Below are 18,967 nucleotides of genomic sequence, written 5' to 3' on the forward strand. Positions count from 1 at the left end.
CTGGGTTGGGCTGGTCCCAGTTGTCAGATATCAAACAACCATCTCACTCCATCCCTGCCAACTTAATACCAGCATCCTTATCCAGTTTTCGTTTCTCCCGTATACTCTGTGCCTGTTCAGTACTTAACTGTTTTTGATTTACATTAAACATATCAGGATACTTCAGAGAAAGGATTTTCCAAATTACTGCTTTTGTGCATCAGAGCTAAAAATAACATAGCTGTCAGCAGACTCAAGATGGCAATGTCATATCTAGTCAGTGATGTATCGAGTTTTAAATATAAAAATAACATTGACATCCCTTATTTTCATTTGCATGAATTAAAATAATGCAATAAGGACATGGAACACAGACTTGAAACATTAACTCTGCTTCTCTCTCCACAGATGCTGCCTGACCTGAGTATTTCCAGCACTTCCTGTTTTTATTTCAGATTTCCAGCATCTGTAGTATTTTCTTCCAACAAATGGTAGATATTACATATCAGATAGCTGGGCAGTAAAGTATAGAACTAGTTGTTCTATCCTCAGAAGCTTTTATTTACAGAGGCACACTTTACATATTGTGCACCTTGAAGGTCGAACAACCACAGTTTTCAGCCTGCTGGTGCGAGCACAGGTGAATCCCCAGTCAATGCCCAACACCTGAATACAATTAAATACCCAATTAATATACAATTAACAGTAGAGAGAGCAGTGTCCAAATTTGGATTGCCAGTCCTCCCTGTAGTCTTAAAGAATCACATGGATTTGACACGAACAAATCTTGTAAAATTTAAAAAGTTTCATTTACTGACACCTTTTTCTTCCTTAATACAACCTGAAGTAACATTAGCAACCAGAAGAAAATATTTCCTAATATGAGCAAGTAACTCACTGCAAGTATAAAATGGCATTCTCCTACTCGATTAGCATATTAGCAACCATTGTTAGTTGTCTAAAAAATTCTGTATGCATTGCTGGATTGAGGATTGCATTATGTTTAATAAGCTGGTGGAACAATGAAGAATGAGGCTCTTAACCAAGTGCATCACGCCAATTTAATTGTCTGCTCTTGTTTTCTCATTTCAACCCTTGAGCATTTTTGAATGGGGGATTTTTCAATTCAGTGGTAACAAGTCAGTTCAGTACCTGGCTAAGCTTAATGACAAATTACAGTGAATTCCATATACTTTGTGCATTTGGTTAAATATTATGCTTTGCTGTGTTAGTTAATTGATCTTCCAAAGTAAGTTTTTTTTTGTAGATATAAACTGTATTTATCATAAATTTTTGATCCCCTATTTACATAGTACGACAACATAATACAGCATGTTTTGTTTTGATGCCTCTAAGACTTCTATGTGAGATTGCCAAAGGATTTTCTGTTTCCAATAATGGTGTTTGCTTATGGTAGAGTTTTCTTTTTGCTGAAGTCCTGTTAGTTTAGTGCATTTACTGAGGAGGTTACATTACAGGTTTGCCTTCAATTTTTGAAAGGATTGTAGTTGAAGCATTTCTACACATTAATAGTATAAGCCACATACAAATGAGAACATTTGGTACTGTACCTTGCAGAGATAATTTCAGTATCTTCTCTTTTTCTAGAAGAGATTTCTCTTTACAACTATAAGGAAATATATTTTTAGAGACATTTCTGTATGTAACTATAATTCATCTTTAAATGATCTTAAATTAGAGCAAGGCCATTTAGATATGAAATCAGGAAGCACTTTTTTGCACAGTGTAGTAGAAATATAGAACTCTAGACTGGATGTTAGAGCAATTCAGTTGACAGATTTTTGTCAGGTAAGGGTAGCAAGGAATATGGCACATAAGTGGACTTGCGGTACCCATCAGCCATGATCTAACTAAATCGTGCAGTAGGATCAAGGGGTTATATGTTATATTCCTGTTTCTCTCCAGTCTTAAACTGCATTTCCTGCTTAACTGACCTCACTTCCCTGTACTTCATTCAACTGATTTTTCACCTCCCCTGACCAAGCCCTGAGGTACCAATGGAACATCTACTAATATTAAACAACACATTGCATTGGGTACAATGCTCCTATAATAAAGCAGAGTATCCTCTAACGTAGTGAGCAATATCATGCATGATTTGCTGGCTTAATTTAATTTTTCGTATCTCTAGATCCATTTAGCAAGACCATCTAATTTAAAGTACATGCATGCTTTTTGTAGTGTGTTACGGTCTTACTCTGTATCGCAGATTATTTTAAATCACAGGTTTTGTTTAAACGAGTTAGTGTGATGTGCGCATTTTTATATTTGTAAACTACATTTAAATATTTTTTCTTAATAAATGCTAGCAATAAACATTTAAAGTACAAAACAGCTAATTTTATTTGAACACAGGAATATATAAAAAATTATTTTAGTTGGAGCAGGGTTGTCTTTACCCTCCTCCAGTGTTTTGACAGTACCTTAATTTGGCATTTATTTGTTTTCAGTAATAACTCTTCAGAACCACAAAGGATATGTTTGTAAATGATAACTGAAATGATTTCATGGAAATTGTTTATAATTAGAGTTTGTTACTTTGTTTATTAACACCTTTATAATTGTAGATCTTAGACAAATCATGGTTGATGTGTGACCATAACTCATGCTCGAACTTAATTGTTACAGTTAATCAATGATTAAACTTATGACCACCATTTCTTTTGTAAGTGCAGTTGTATTCAACCTGGCTTACTTGGCAGCACTCTCACCTCTGTTTCAAAAGGTTGCAGATTCAAGCTCCATCTCACGATTTGAATGTATAATTTAGACAGTACTGAGGGAGTGCTGCATTGTTGAGTTGCAAGTGTTCAGATGAGCCATTAAAATAAGGCCACATTTGTCCAATCACATGGACATAAAAGAACCCGTAACAAAATCAAAGAAAAGTAGGGCAGCATACCTCCCTCAATGAAGAACATCAAGAATCGATTACCTAGATTAAATGATTATTCATCTCATTTACTGTTCGTGGGAGCTTGCTATGTTTGCACTTCAAAAGTAATGTATTCAATGTGAATTGCTTTTGGAGATCCTGAGGTGTTGTATAAATCCAAGCCAGTTATATTTTTCACCTTGCTTGAGTTGACTAGAAATATCGAAAACTGAAATGGACTGCATACTGAACGCCAAAGTATGCTGGTGACGTGTAACTTCCTGTGAATGGAGCTGGATCTAAATAACAGGAGTCACTGTGTGTGTCACAGGGTTCAGTGCTAGTGTTGTTGTGATTTACACTGTCTATAAATGGTTTATTTGCAAATGACATCAAAATTGGTGGGGGTAGATTTCAAACAATTAATAACAGGCAAACCAATTGCTATGAAATTTGTTTAAATTGCGAAGGTGGGCTGATGAGTGACAAATGACATTCAGTGTAGACAAATGCAAGGTCATGAGATTGTATCAAGGAAATAAACTGGGATTATAAAATAAACAGCTCTAGACTACAGGACACAACACACAAGGGTCTGAAACTTAGCACAGTTTTTGACAGCCGTGAGGAAAGCTAAATGGATCTTGGGGTACAGAGTGACAGCACAAACCACAGGAGTGGTAATGGATCTGTATAAAACACAACTGTGGTCACACTTGCAATACTGTGTACGATTCTGGTTGCTGCACTATGACGATAAAATGTGAGCATTAGAAGCAGTGCAGAAAGAAGGGCAACCAAACTCATACCGAGCTTAAGATAACTGAATTATGAGGAGGCCTTGAAGAGACACAGATTGTTTATTTTGGAGAAATGAAGATGAGGAGAAAGATTACATTTTTAAGGTCTTTAAGGGAAAAGAAAGATTGTTTGATATTGCCACCAGAATATAACCAGAAGATGTGAGCTCAAGCTTAGCAGAGGGAACTTGCAGAGACAGTTTAGATTTAACAAGTTTACAAAGAGGGTGGTGAATATGTAGAATGGAGAAGAGTTGGAGAGTTCTCTGTGTCCTGAGCAATATCTATCCCTGAACCAGTGCCACCACAAACAGGACGTGGTCACTTATATCATTGCTGTTTGTGGGACTTTGCTGTGTGCAAATTGCTTGCTGTTTTTCCCAACATTATAACAGTACCAAGATGGCTCCTGGGCTATAAGCTCCCTAGGAAGCTCCCTTGCTGTTCAACTCTATCCATGGCCATCTGCTCCCATTCTTAGTGTTTTCTCCCCCAATCTACCCTCTTAAACTGTTTAAACTCCCCTGGCTCTTTAATCAGTTCATTTTAGCCCTAACTACAAGCTAACAGCTAGTTTAATGTTACCTGGGCCCACTACCATCCCCCAGCCATACCTGCTCTTTGTTTTCCTCATTGAGCACTCAATGAAATTGAACGTAATCCGGACGAAATTGCAAAGTACAGCTGGTGATACTTTGATCTCCAATCCTGCTGTCTACACCGTCCAGTGTGTCCGCGGCCACGGCGTGCGGTAAGTCCATTGTAGAGAAGAAGGAGCAGCGGGACCCTAGGGCAATAAGACTATCACAGAGGGGAAGCCTTGAGAAAAGGTGCCTCGAACACGCAAAAAGCCACGAACAGCTCCTCGGCCACAACTTCAAAGCGCCCGCGGGAGTTGGCTTGGAGAGCATCTGCAGCGCAATGTCGGCGTATTCCTGCTGGTACCGGCACCCGAGGATGTTGCTCACCTCCTGGAGGACGCGGATGAGCTTTCCCGGCGTCGATGGTGGGAACTGATGAAATGGTTTATTACCTGCACCCCCCTTCCCCCCTTCTCCCCCCTTCCCCTTCCCAGCTCCACACTCTCAGCTCACCCCCCCACCGCACCCCCCTCGCAACCCCTTCCCAGCTCCCCCCTCGCACCATCTTCCCCCTGCACCCCCTTCCCCTGCACCCCCCCTACCCCCTTACAGCCCCCTTCCCAGCTCCTCCTCGCAACCCCTTCCCTCCACCCCTCCCCCTTGCACCCCCTCCGCCCACCGGCATCCTCCTACCCCAGTGTAGGGGCCCTAACAACCCCACTGCCTTGTGGGCGTCTCGGGAGAGACCAAGGCTAAGGGAGTAAACCTTAACAGAAAATCCGGAGCGGAACCCCGTAGGCGGTCATGTGTCACCTTTGGCATGTTTCCGGCAGTTCCTGCAGCCATACCGGTGCCAAACGTCATTCTCTGCACTCCTTTGGACCCCACCAGAAAGGCCAAGAGGGGGGTTTTGACGCTTGGGCAACTCTCAACCTCCATACATTCGCCAAGGCATGCGCCATGGAGAGGTCACTCCATAGTCGCCTCACAGCGACTGAAACAACACGGAAGGCAGCAGTTACGGGTTACAAGTCCAGCTCAGTTGGCATAGAGATTGGGCACCACTGGTTGCCTTTGTCAGTGGGAGAGGTCATTGCATCTCACTGGACAGCTACCGCCCACCTCAAACCGGGTAGCCCCCGGTCAATAAGGTTCTGTCCCACCACAGTCCACCTGCTTCAATGGGTGCTTGGAGCTCAGGGTCATTGCCCGAAAAGTGGACTGCAACACCGCACCAAACAACATGAAAAAAGGAAAGAAGGTACCAACCCTTTGTTTTGCAAGCTGGAACGTCAGAACTATGTGTCCTGGCCTGTCGGAAGACCTTGCACAAATCAACCATTCTCGGAAGACCGCCATCATTAACAACGAGCTCAGTAGACTCAATGTAGACATTGCAGCACTTCAGGAGACATGCCTCCCTGCAAATGGATCTCTAACAGAGCATGACAACACCTTCTTCTGGCAGGGTAGGGATCCTGAAGAACCAAGACAGCATGGAGTGGGCTTCGCCATCAGAAACTCCTTGCTCAGCATGATAGAGCCTCCCTCAAATGGCTCGGAACGCATACTGTCAATCCGACTGCTCACCGCCTCTCGTCCAGTACACCTACTCAGCATCTATGCTCCAACACTCTGCTCCTCACCTGAAGCTAAAGACCAGTTCTACAAGGAACTCCATAATATCATTAGTAGCATCCCCAACATCGAACACCTGTTCCTGCTGGGGGACTTTAATGCCAGGGTTGGGGCCGACCATGACTCATGGCCCTCCTGCCTTGGGCGCTATGGCGTTGGAAGGATGAATGAGAATGGACAGAGACTGCTTGAGTTGTGTACCTATCATAACCTCTGCATCACCAACTCGTTCTTTCACACTAAACCCTGTCACCAGGTTTCATGGAGGCACCCAAGATCGCGTCGTTGGCACCAGCTAGACCTCATCATCACAAGGCGAGCCTCCTTAAACAGTGTTCAAATCACACGCAGCTTCCACAGTGCGGACTGCGACACCGACCACTCCCTGGTGTGCAGCAAGGTTAGACTCAGACCAAAGAAGTTGCATCACTCCAAGCAGAAGGGCCACCCACGCATCAACACGAGCAGAATTTCTCATCCACAGCTGTTACAAAAATTTCTAAATTCACTTGTAAAAGCCCTTCAAAACACTCCCACAGGGGATGCTGAGACCAAGTGGGCCCACATCAGAGACGCCATCTATGAGTCAGCTTTGACCACCTACGGCAAACGTGCGAAGAGGAATGCAGACTGGTTTCAGTCTCATATTGAAGAGCTGGAACCTGTCATAGCCGCTAAGCACATTGCACTGTTGAACTACAAGAAAGCCCCCAGCGAGTTAACATCCGTAGCACTTAAAGCAGCCAGAAGCACTGCACAAAGAACAGCCAGGCGCTGCGCAAATGACTACTGGCAACACCTTTGCAGTCATATTCAGCTGGCCTCAGACACCGGAAACATCAGAGGAATGTATGATGGCATTAAGAGAGCTTTTGGGCTAACCATCAAGAAGATCGCCCCCCTCAAATCTAAATCAGGGGACATAATCACTGACATACGCAAGCAAATGGACCGCTGGGTTGAGCACTACAAAGAACAAAGAAAATTACAGCACAGGAACAGGCCCTTCGGCCCTCCAAGCCTGCGCCGATCCAAATCCTCTATCTAAACATGTCACCTATTTTCTAAGGGTCTGTATCTCTTTGCTTCCTGCCCATTCATGTATCTGTCTAGATACATCTTAAAAGACGCTATCGTGCGCGCGTCTACCACCTCCGCTGGCAACGCGTTCCAGGCACCCACCACCCTCTGCGTAAAGAACTTTCCATGCATATCCCCCCTAAACCTTTCCCCTCTCACTTTGAACTCGTGACCCCTAGTAATTGAATCCCCCACTCTGGGAAAAAGCTTCTTGCTATCCACCCTGTCTATACCTCTCATGATTTTGTACACCTCAATCAGGTCCCCCCTCAACCTCCGTCTTTCTAATGAAAATAATCTTAATCTACTCAACCTCTCTTCACAGCTAGTGCCCTCCGTACCAGGCAACATCCTGGTGAACCTCCTCTGCACCCTTTCCAAAGCATCTACATCCTTTTGGTAATGTGGCGACCAGAACTGCACGCAGTATTCCAAATGTGGCCGAACCAAAGTCTTATACAACTGTAACATGACCTGCGAACCCTTGTACTCAATACCCCGTCCGATGAAGGAAAGCATGCCATATGCCTTCTTGACCACTCTATTGACCTGCGTTGCCACCTTCAGGGAACAATGGACCTGAACACCCAAATCTCTCTGTACATCAATTTTCCCCAGGACTTTTCCATTTACTGTATAGTTCACCATTAAATTGGATCTTCCAAAATGCATCACCTCGCATTTGCCCTGATTGAACTCCATCTGCCATTTCTCTGCCCAACTCTCCAATCTATCTATATTCTGCTGTATTCTCTGACAGTCCCCTTCACTATCTGCTACTCCACCAATCTTAGTGTCATCTGCAAACTTGCTAATCAGACCACCTATACTTTCCTCCAAATCATTTATGTATATCACAAACAACAGTGGTCCCAGCACGGATCCCTGTGGAACACCACTGGTCACACGTCTCCATTTTGAGAAACTTCCTTCCACTGCTACTCTCTGTCTCCTGTTGCCCAGCCAGTTCTTTATCCATCTAGCTAGTACACTCTGGACCCCATGCGACTTCACTTTCTCCATCAGCCTACCATGGGGAACCTTATCAAACGCCTTACTGAAGTCCATGTATATGACATCTACAGCCCTTCCCTCATCAATCAACTTTGTCACTTCCTCAAAGAATTCTACCTAGAACTGTACTCCAGGGAGAATGTTGTCACTGAGACTGCCCTCAATGCAGCCCAGCCTCTACCTGTCATGGATGAGCTGGACGTACAGCCAACAAAATCGGAACTCAGTGATGCCATTGATTCTCTAGCCAGCGGAAAAACCGCTGGGAAGGACAGCATTACCCCTGAAATAATCAAGAGTGCCAAGCCTTCTGTACTCTCAGCACTATGTGAACTGCTTTGCCTGTGCTGGGACGAGGGAGCAGTACCTCAGGACATTCGCGATGCCAATATCATCACCCTCTATAAAAACAAAGGTGACCGCGGTGACTGCAACAACTACCGTGGAATCTCCCTGTTCAGCATAGTGGGGAAAGTCTTTGCTCGAGTCGCTTTAAACAGGCTCCAGAAGCTGGCCGAGCGCGTCTTCCCTGAGGCACAGTGTGGCTTTCGTGCAAAGCGATCGACCATTGACATGCTGTTCTCCCTTCGTCAGATACAGGAGAAATGCCACGAACAACAGATGCCCCTCTACATTGCTTTCATTGATCTCACCAAAGCCTTTGACCTCGTCAGCAGACGTGGTCTCTTCAGACTATGAAAAAAGATTCGTTGTCCACCAAAGCTACTAAGTATCATCACCTCATTCCATCACAATATGAAAGGCACAATTCAGCATAGCGGCACCTCATCAGACCCCTTTCCTATCCTGAGTGGCGTGAAACAGGGCTGTGTTCTCCCACCCACACTGTTTGGGATTTTCTTCTTCCTGCTGCTCTCACATGCGTTCAAGTCTTCAAAAGAAGGAATTTTCCTCCACACAAGATCAGATGGCAGGTTGTTCAACCTTGCCCGTCTAAGAGCGAAGACCAAAGTACGGAAGGTCCTCATCAGGGAACTCCTCTTTGCTGACTATGCTGCTTTAACATCTCACACTGAAGAGTGTCTGCAGAGTCTCATCGACAGGTTTGCGGCTGCCTGCAACGAATTTGGCCTAACCATCAGCCACAAGAAAACAAACATCATGGGACAAGATGTCAGAAATGCTCTATCCATCAATATTGGCGACCACGCTCTGGAAGTGGTTCAAGAGTTCACCTACCTAGGCTCAACTATCACCAGTAACCTGTCTCTCAATGCAGAAATCAACAAGCGCATGGGAAAGGCTTCCACTGCTATGTCCAGACTGGCCAAGAGAGTGTGGGAAAATGGCACACTGACACGGAACATAAAAGTCCGAGTGTATCAAGCCTGTGTCCTCAGTACCTTGCTCTACGGCAGCGAGGCCTGGACAACATATGTCAGCCAAGAGCGACGTCTCAATTCATTCCATCTTCGCTGCCTCCGGAGAATCCTTGGCATCAGGTGGCAGGACCGTATCTCCAGCACAGAAGTCCTCGAGGCGGCCAACATCCCCAGTTTATACACACTACTGAGTCAGCGGCTCTTGAGATGGCTTGGCCATGTGAGCTGCATGGAAGATGGCAGGATCCCCAAAGACACATTGTACAGCGAGCTCGCCACTGGTATCAGACCCACCGGCCGTCCATGTCTCTGCTTTAAAGACGTCTGCAAACACGACATGAAGTCCTGTGACATTGATCACAAGTCGTGGGAATCAGTTGCCAGCGATCGCCAGAACTGGCGGACAGCCATAAAGGCGGGGCTAAAGAGTGGCGAGTCGAAGAGATTTAGCAGTTGGCAGGAAAAAAGACAGAAGCGCAAGGGGAGAGCCAACTGTGTAACAGCCCCGACAAACAAATTCTTCTGCAGCACCTGTGGAAGAGCCTGTCATTCTAGAATTGGCCTTTATAGCCACTCCAGGCGCTGCTCCACACACCACTGACCACCTCCAGGCGTTTACCCATTGTCTCTCGAGATAAGGAGGCCAAAGAAAAAAAGAAGATAACAGTACATACTTCAAAAATACTTAATTGGCTGTAAAGGTCTTCAGGATGTTCTAAGGTCATGAAAGGTGCTGGATGAAAGGTTATTCTTTCTTCCAAAGTGGACCCATTGGACTTTACATGTGGCACATAATCATTCTAAGTGCATATTTGTGTTCATTACTGAGTGGCTCTATTTGAGTAGCAAAAATTACATAACATGCTGCAACACAAACTTCATCAGCTTCCTTGTATTTGATCTAAGTGGAATAGCTTGTGTTTAAAAAATTTTGTATAATTTGATCTTATCCATAATGTATGGAAGTTAAGCAGGTTTTTTTAGATAACGTTTGAAATAAATGGCACACACTGACAAATTGGATACTCTTAATTTCCTGTGGAAATAATTGTTTATTAATCCTTATTTTGATATTGATGATTCGCTCTGATGCAGTGGGTAAATCCAAGACACAGTAAACACCGTTTGAAATATAAATTTCCCCCATAAGATTTTTTACCTGCAGATATTAAATTGCTTGATGGCATAATATAGTTTCAGCATGCCCCACATATGATCTCTGATCTTTGCTGTGTTAATAGATTGCAAGGTGGGGTAGTTTTGTGCTTTACAGTATCTTAACAGATTTTATTAATTATTTGTTCTGTGAAAATCTGCTTACTTTTCCACAGCTATTGGCATTTCTTCAAGGATTATTCACATTCTACCATGAAGGTTATGAGCTTGCACAGGAATTTGCTCCATACAAGCAGCAGCTACAGTACAATCTGCAAAATGTAAGATTTCTTCTATTCCAAAACCATGGCGAAAGGTTGAGATATATTGTGCAGGATAGTACCACAATTTAAAAGAAAGGAGGCAAATCAGGAAATCGTGATTCGTGATGCTAAGCTTGGTTTTTAAAAGCCTGAAGATTCTAACAGGAAGGAATAACTTAGAAGGCAAGGAGTTTTTTTGTATTTAAACTCCAGGGAAGGGATAAAAAAGATTAAGGAACTATGCATTGCCTCAATTTTCACAATGTAAGTTGTAGAGAGGAAGAAGAATGTGTATGATAGTATATTTGGAACTCAGAAGAAACAAGAGAGGAAAGTTTACTGGAGTACTCTCTACGGTACTATCAATGAAATAGAAAAAAATAAGAAAAGTTGTGATGGAGAAACAGCAGTCAGAATAAAGTCATAGTTTGCTATGTAATCATTCAGTTACGTTAAAAGTTGCTTAGTTTGGGGTACAATTTTTGCCTTATAACCTTAACCCAAGTAGGTGTTCGAAGGGATGCAGTCTTCCATGTGCCTTTGCTGGTTTTAGTGCTCCTAAGCTGTGCTACCACAGTGGCTGCAGAATGGCTGGTGGAAGGCTGCTGACTTTTAGTGGAGGAGACTGCAGATGGCCTTGGAGGATGACTTCATGCAGGTCTGGACATAAAAAACCTAGCTTCAGACTGCATCATCTTGGCATGGGCAATTTATAATTGAAAGGCTCTATTTCTATATTTTTTGTTGCTTCTTGAAGGAACATGGTACATAAACATGGTATTGAGCAATTCACAGTAGATATTTTTAAAAATTGCACGATTTTCTGGATTTTATATTGCACATAGCTGGTTTATACAAATGTGATACATTTTGATTGATAAACCATTATTTCAAAGAAAAGTATCTGGGTACTTGTTTCAAATAGTTCTGAAGTCAGGGACTTTGAATATTTTAGTACTGTAAATCCTACAGTGTACTCAGAATATTTATTCAAAAATTTGAATTGCTTCTTTATATCTAGACCTCATTCCAATCAATTGTATGTTTAAGTACGAATATAAAGATATGGAATGGAATGAGGTTGTTGAGCCCATTGAGTCATTTTCCCTCACAGACCCTGTTTGATTTTCTCAATTGTAGAATCTACTCACCTTTGTTCACCTTCCTTAGAAGGTTACCTATCACAAGTAAACTTCCAAGATAAATAAACTGTCTGAAAATTCTCCTTAATCTCCAAAGGTCATTTACCAAAAGTGCAGAATATACAAACATTGGAACTTACATTATTCAATTCTGACTTGCTGGACTGCACAGTTGATGCCTTTTTGGTTCCAGCAGAGCAAGGCCATTTTTCTCACTGTTTTGATCATCCATATGTGTACTTATCCTGAAACCTGCAGAATCATTCTTTCTTACTGATTCAGTTTCTTTTTTAAAAAACACATTGTAAGTGAATTTTGCTCGCAGATCAGCAAATGAGGTACAGGAGCTAGTAGTAATAAAATCAAAGGCATATGTATATTATAGTCTTTACTGCAATAATGATTGTTTTGGCCCTCTACTACACCATCTGGGCAAAATAGTTACTGCCGCGGTAAAATTCCTGATACTTGTTATGTTGGACTGAATTTTGCTGTGAATGACAAACGAATGGCACCAGCTATTTGTTAGACTTACACTTGCCCATAGACATTCTATGGGGTTTTTCTCGTCAAGTTAATATCCAAACAGTGCAGCACCTTCTACAGGACATCTGGGACCTGTGTGAAAAGGGCAAGCAACTGGGTATCTCTTTAGCCAATCATACTGAACAATTTTAATGAGCAGCACAGAGTCTGAACCAAGAAGTGTAAGTGGAGAATAAAGTCATAATTTGCTATGTAATCATTCAGTTCAGTTAAAAGATGCGTAGTTTGGGGAACAATTTTCACTTTATATCCTTAACCCAAATAGATGTTCTAAGGGACGTAGTCTTCGGTGTGCCTTTGCTAGTTTTAGTGCTCCTGCGCTGTGCTACCCCAGTGGCTGCAACATGTCTGGTGGAAGGCTGCTGACTTTTATCGAATTCAATGTCAAATCAGGTATGGAAGCCAAAATAAAGAGAGGGAAAGAAAGATTGGATTAAGATAGAGCAACGAAACAGATGGAAAGAGAAAGTAAAAAAAAAAGTCATTTACTTTATCTAAATCTCAGCACTAATTTACTATTGAAGGTCTGAGACTCCACACATGTAGAAGTTAATGTAGAGTCATAGAATAGTACAGCACAGAAGGAGGCCATTCAGCCCATCGAGACTGTGCCAGCTCTTTCAAAGAGCAATCCTGTTAGTCTCACTCCCTTACTCTTCCCCATAGCCCTGCAGTATTTTCTCCTTCAATGCCAGAGAGATTGTCAGTAATTAAGACTTAACAAGGGTACACAGACTGGAATGATTTGAGTTGACTTTCTCTGGTGAATATAGTCTGTACTTAGTCTATGAAGCCAGTATAGGAACTTCACACCATCAATACATTTGAATGGGATTCAGATGGCGAGTTGCCATTTTTGCTTAGCCTGTGGAAGAGCAGCACATCTTGGAAAGAAGCTTTTGGATTCTTGTGTTTAACTGCGTATGTGCACTTCCGAGATGTTGCTGTCTGATTTGTGGATAAATAATGGTAAGCGCTGTTTGCCTCACTGTTATTTTCACAGCAAAATATGGCCTGTTATTAAATAATTCCATCATGCTTTTGATTGTTTGCAGGATTTGCTTATCAATCAAACCTATTATTCTGCTTTAATTTTATCTCAAGACCAGAAATAATTTTGAAAGTACCAGGCAGGAAGTGGAAAGATTGATGCAGAGAATGAAGTCAGCCCCTCAGGATTACAAACCACCTGGCCAATGGACAATGGAGGGATATCTCTATGTGCAGGAAAAGCGTAAGTGCACAAAGGCTATTCTTGCTGCTCATTTTCGTACAACTGGCCTTTTAAAAATATAGTTGTAAGCTTTCTGCCGCCTCTCAAAGTTCTTTTAATTGTATTTCTTTATGCTTTCAAAAAATCTATAAATATTATAACTATTGGTATTCTGGTAGCACCTGTTCACCTCTAAGTCATGGATTTAATTGTAGTCTAGATTTGAGATGAATATCTTTTCACTCTGCTGGTTAATGGATTATAAATTAAATAAATTTGGTCCTTCTCAACCATGTCTCAACCATGGCCAAGGGGCCATGTGTCCACAACACTGAATTTTCTCACTATTCAACACAAATTGTCAATCTTACTCAGAAAGGCCATAAAGTTAATTTGTATATTAGGAGAAAAATTCATACTGGTTGATTATGCATATTTTCTGGGGTTGGAGTTAAGGCAGGTTGCTGTAGAAGATTAAAGATCTTTTTAATATATCTGATCTACGAATACTTAATGCTGCACTTGAAAGCCAAAGATAGAAAAGTTCAAATCTCTCAGCACTGAAATTGCTCAGAATAATCAGAACCAAAACTTACTAAAAGTGTGAAATAAAAAACATGTGATTCTCACACTACTATTGAACTGTTTGAGCTTTGGAGTTATTTAATACCTTAGGGTCTGTGATCACTGAGATATATTGCTTACCATATTGAAGGCAGCTTGAGAAATTCCCCCTTGCCCAAGTGAAAACCTGCCCAAGTAATGTACTGGGTACTGTTATATTATTGTGTTTACAAGCCTGGTCAATTTATAAGAAGACTCATAAGCTTAGCCTCCACTCTGCTAATAGAAACACTGCAAAGCAAATGGTGAGTTTTGGTTTTGGCAAAATCAAGGTCTGTTGAGGTCACAAAAATGTGTTTCCTCTGTCTTCCTAACACTACTTTAATCATGCCTTGCAAAAAAAAAATGTATATGCTAAGCTGTAGTTTGAGTGAAATGGTTGATGTATGAGTTTTTCTTTTTGTTTAAACGAGGTCATTTAGACTATAATGTACAGATGAGCCACGTTCATAGAATTCCAGCACAAAAGGAGACCATTTGGCTCTGCCATGCCTGTGCAGGCTCTTTGAAATACTTGTCCAATTTAGTCCCACACCTGTGGTTTTCCCCCATAACTCTACAAATTAGTCCTCATAAAGCACATGTCTAAATGCCTTTTCAAAGTTTCTATGGGATCTACTTCCACCATTCAGGTAATGTGTTCAGCCTTCTCTGTGAAACAATTCTCATTTCCCTTCCAATTCTTTTGTCAGTTATTTTAAATCTATGACCTCTGGTTCCCAATCCACTTTCCAGAGATACAGCTTCTCCCTATTTGCTCTATCAAAATCCCTCGTTATTTGAATACCTCTAGTTGGTCTCCCCTTAACCGTCACTGCTCTAACACGAACAATCCCAGCTTCTCCAATTTACCCACACACCTTTGGCCCTCAGCCCTGGTATCATCCTGGTAAACCTCCTCTATTCCCTCCCCAAGGCTTTGACTTCCTAATGTGTGGTGGCCAGAATTGGTCACAATACTCCATCTGAGGCCAAATCAGTAATTTGTCAAAGTTTAGCATGACTTCCTTGGGGGTGAATTTTATGCAGTCCACTGCAGCAGATTTGGTGGCGTGTGGGGTGATATAATTAGGCGGGAGGTGTTTTTCTGGATTCCTGATGGCAGGATTTTTAGAGGAATTGTGTCAGCGGCGGGATTGCGACATTCTGGGGATTCCCCCAGCACGGTGGCAGATTGCAGCTTTGCATTCATTTAAATAACATGCATACTCATTATCCTACGCATAGTTACAGTTTAGACCTACCTGCCAGATTAAGTAAATGACGAACGATATTCCTGTGCCACTCGGTTCACGAATGTTTCAACGTGGCTTGCAACAGTCAGATTTGTGCAGTTGAGTCTCAGGACTGTGCTCTTCTCTCTTTAACTCAGCCGCTAATCTAACACCAGCATTGGAATGGATGTTTGCCTCCAGGCTCAGCACCAGCAGGGGTGAATCATCTCAGAGAATGGCAGCAACGGCATGGGCAGGGGCTACATGGAGGAGCAGGGGAGGGTAGTCAGGGAGAGAAATGTGGGGTTGATCAGGTGCATGGAGGTGCAGGGGTGGGGTAGTTGGGAGGGAAGGGTGGGGTTAATCGGGTGTATAGAGGAGTGGGGTGGGTAGTTGGGAGGGAAGGGTGGGGTTGATTGGATGCAGGGGAGGGTAGTTGGGAGGAAAGGTTCGGATTGATCGGGCGCATGGAGGAGCAGGGAGGGTAGTCGGGGAGGGAAGGGTAGGGCTGATCGGGTGCATTGAGGAGTAGGGCGGGATGGAGTGGGTCATCCAGGTTGTTGAATGGTTGATGTTGATCGTGAAGATGCATTTTGTTGTGTTGCAACCAAGGCGGGAGTAATGCACTGTTACTTCAGTCCCACTACTCCACAGGTCATAGCATATCAAAAAAAGTTTCCCACCTACCGAAGAATAGCCAAATTAAACACTTTATTTGTCCCCCAGAATACAGCACACCAAACCAAGTTTCCTTAAACAACAACATCATTAACTATTTATCAGGAAAGAAATAATAAGTCTTAACTTCGAACGAGATAAATCTATGTATATGCTAAACTCCTTATTTCCTTCACCCTCATGCACACATACATTTTTTAAAAATGGTTAATCGGGAAAAGGAGTTTTGGCTTAGAGCTGTTTCTTAGGAATTAAAATGAAAAAAAAATGATTGAGTTTATCACGTTCTGGTAGAATGTTTTTGGTGCAGTGAGGTGTCCCAGAGTCCAATAGTCAGATGCCACTCAAAGTCTGTCCAGGCGAGGTTGATGTCTGTGATGGGTAGGCTTTCAAGGCAATTTGTCTGCAGCAGGCATCACACAGGTCTTTCAGCAGAGTTGCAGCAACCGGTCTGCTTGGGTTTTTAAAAACAGCAGTCTAGCAGTAGAAGCATTCTTGAGATTTCAGGATCTCCCAAAACATAAGAGGTAACAGGAACCACTCTGGATGCAGGAATTCTTCAGAGACTGGATGTACTAGGAATGCGCCACCTTTCCAATGCAGAAATTCTTTTCAAGAGATGTAGGATTCCTTTACAGAGAGAGGTAATACTTTTTTGGGTCTTCCTTTCTTGCTCCAGGCTGGTCAAAGCAAAATTTAAAATGCCTGCTCTTTGTCCAACTCACTGGCTTTCTAAAGGGTCCAAAGTGAAAAAAAAACCTTCCTGAACATGGTCAAATGTCCAGACAAAGTGTCTCTTGCCATTCAAAATATAAATGCTCTGAGGAAGGCCAAACCCCTGTGGTTTACTTCAAATTGCCTGCTTTCCTGACCTTGTACCTGTTCAACTTCCTTTCAAAGCACCCATAAAGTTCATCTTTTGTTATGAACTTCCTTTTAAAACATTGCAGTAATTCCAACTATTTGCAAGTCTATTGCAGGTCCACGTCTATTGAAAATCCTTTTCAATTTTTTTTAAAAACACACAGAAGTCCAAGATTTTAGTACAAAAGTAAAACCCTTTGCAACAGATGGCTGCGAGGGAGCTGGGTGGATTAGATCAGTACCGTGTGAAAATATTTGGCAAGAGCATAAAGGGAGGAATGAGTGCTGTCGACGTTGGAGAGCTGTGGGTCAAATTGAGGGTACTGGCTAGCAGAGGGAACAGTCAAATGTGGAGGTAAATGGATTCTGTAGGGGGGAAGGTCAAGACTAGTGGGTGGGTATTAGACAACTTCATATGGAGGGGAACGGGACTCGACAACAATTGTCAGTTTGATGAGAGGAGGTTCAAGGATAAGAGTCGGCATGTCAGTAGTAACGGGAGTGGGAACGGGGGAAGGGATGGCATGAATACATTGATGATTACACTGTGCATGGTAATGGGGGGAGGCTCAATTGTAACGGGAACATTGGGTGGGTCCAGGGTGATGGGTTCAAGCTGGAAGGTTGCAGGAGGAGGTTGGAAGGTGGGGAGACTTGCTCTGAATTCCACGCTCACTTTTTTCTCCAGCAATAATGGAAACCACGTGCACACGCAAGGATTGCAAGGAGAGTGGGAGAAGGCAAATGACAGTGGGTGTGTCTTCTACCTGGTTGCAATTTGAAGGCAGCTATAAGGGAGCCTTGATGTTTCAGCTCACTAGCAACAGAAGTCTGAATCGCCAAGCTCTGCTTATTTATTGTTCAGAAAAGCTACAGTGACATGGGTCTCATATACCCAATTTGTCTAGTACCTTGGGAAGAAGAACAGAGAGACTAAGGAGGGCTCCTTTCTCTCAAGTCATGATGCCTGAGCGACACGAACGGGCAGAACAGGAAGGTGAGAATGCTCTGAATGATAACGTCGAGAAATGGCCTTATTGAAGACGGGCAGTGGCACGTCATCGCATTCTCAGGACAAGGACAAATTACCTTCAAATGTCAGAGAAGCAATGACAGAGACACCTAAGGATGTCATGTGAAATGGTCACAGAAATTTGTAGGATCCTGCAGTATGACCTGCAGCCGCTCAGCTTCAATGGGAATCTCATGCCAGTTGCCCTCAAGATGACTGCTGCACTCAATGTTTTCCTCCAGCGGCTCCTTCCAGACATGCACGAGCGACATGTATGGTATCTTGACCCACAGGTGCATCAAAGAGGTGACCAGTGCCTTTTTTCGATGTGCCAATGATTTCATCTACTTACCTGTAGACGAGGACAGCCAGGCAGCAAGATCTGCAGTCTTCGGCACCAACACTGGGTTCCCTAGAGTGCAAGGGGTGATCGACTGTATCCATGTGGCCATTAGAGCTCTCTGAAACATACAAAATAGGAGCAGGCCATTCAGCCCTTCGGGCTTGCCCCGCCATTTAAAAAAGATCATGGCTGATAGTCTAATTCAGTATCCTGTTCCCGCTTTCTCCCCATATCCCTTGATCCCTTTGGCATTAAGAAATATATCTATCTCCTTCTTGAATATATTTAATGACCTGACCTCCATGCCTTCTGCGGTGGAGAATTCCACAGGCACACCACCCTCTGAGTGAAGAAATTTCTCCTCATCTTGGTTCTAAATGGCATACCCCGTAACCCGAGACTGTGACCCCTGGTTCTGGACTCCCCAGCCATCGGGAACATCCTCCCTGCATCTAGCCTGTCTAGTCCTGTTAGAATTTTATAGGTTTCTATGAGATCCCTTATCATTCTTCCAAACTCTAGTGAATATAAGCCTAGTCGACCCAATCTTTCCTCATATGTCAATCCTGCCATCCCAGGAAT

The 18,967-nt window shown here is 43.0% G+C and overlaps 1 protein-coding gene across 3 annotated transcripts in view; it reads left to right on the top strand.

The window, feature by feature from the left end:
- arhgap42a (Rho GTPase activating protein 42a) overlaps positions 1–18,967 on the top strand; it is a 503,828-nt gene that overhangs the window by 359,211 nt on the left and 125,650 nt on the right. For all 3 annotated transcript variants that reach the window (XM_068034054.1, XM_068034055.1, XM_068034056.1), the window contains 2 exons: positions 10,663–10,767; positions 13,542–13,671. In XM_068034054.1, coding sequence (XP_067890155.1) covers positions 10,663–10,767; positions 13,542–13,671 — 235 coding nt within the window. The remainder of the gene's footprint in view (positions 1–10,662; positions 10,768–13,541; positions 13,672–18,967) is intronic.

Source organism: Heterodontus francisci, chromosome 6 (genome assembly GCF_036365525.1).
Source record: "Heterodontus francisci isolate sHetFra1 chromosome 6, sHetFra1.hap1, whole genome shotgun sequence".
In the NCBI taxonomy this organism is placed as follows: Eukaryota; Metazoa; Chordata; class Chondrichthyes; order Heterodontiformes; family Heterodontidae; genus Heterodontus; species Heterodontus francisci.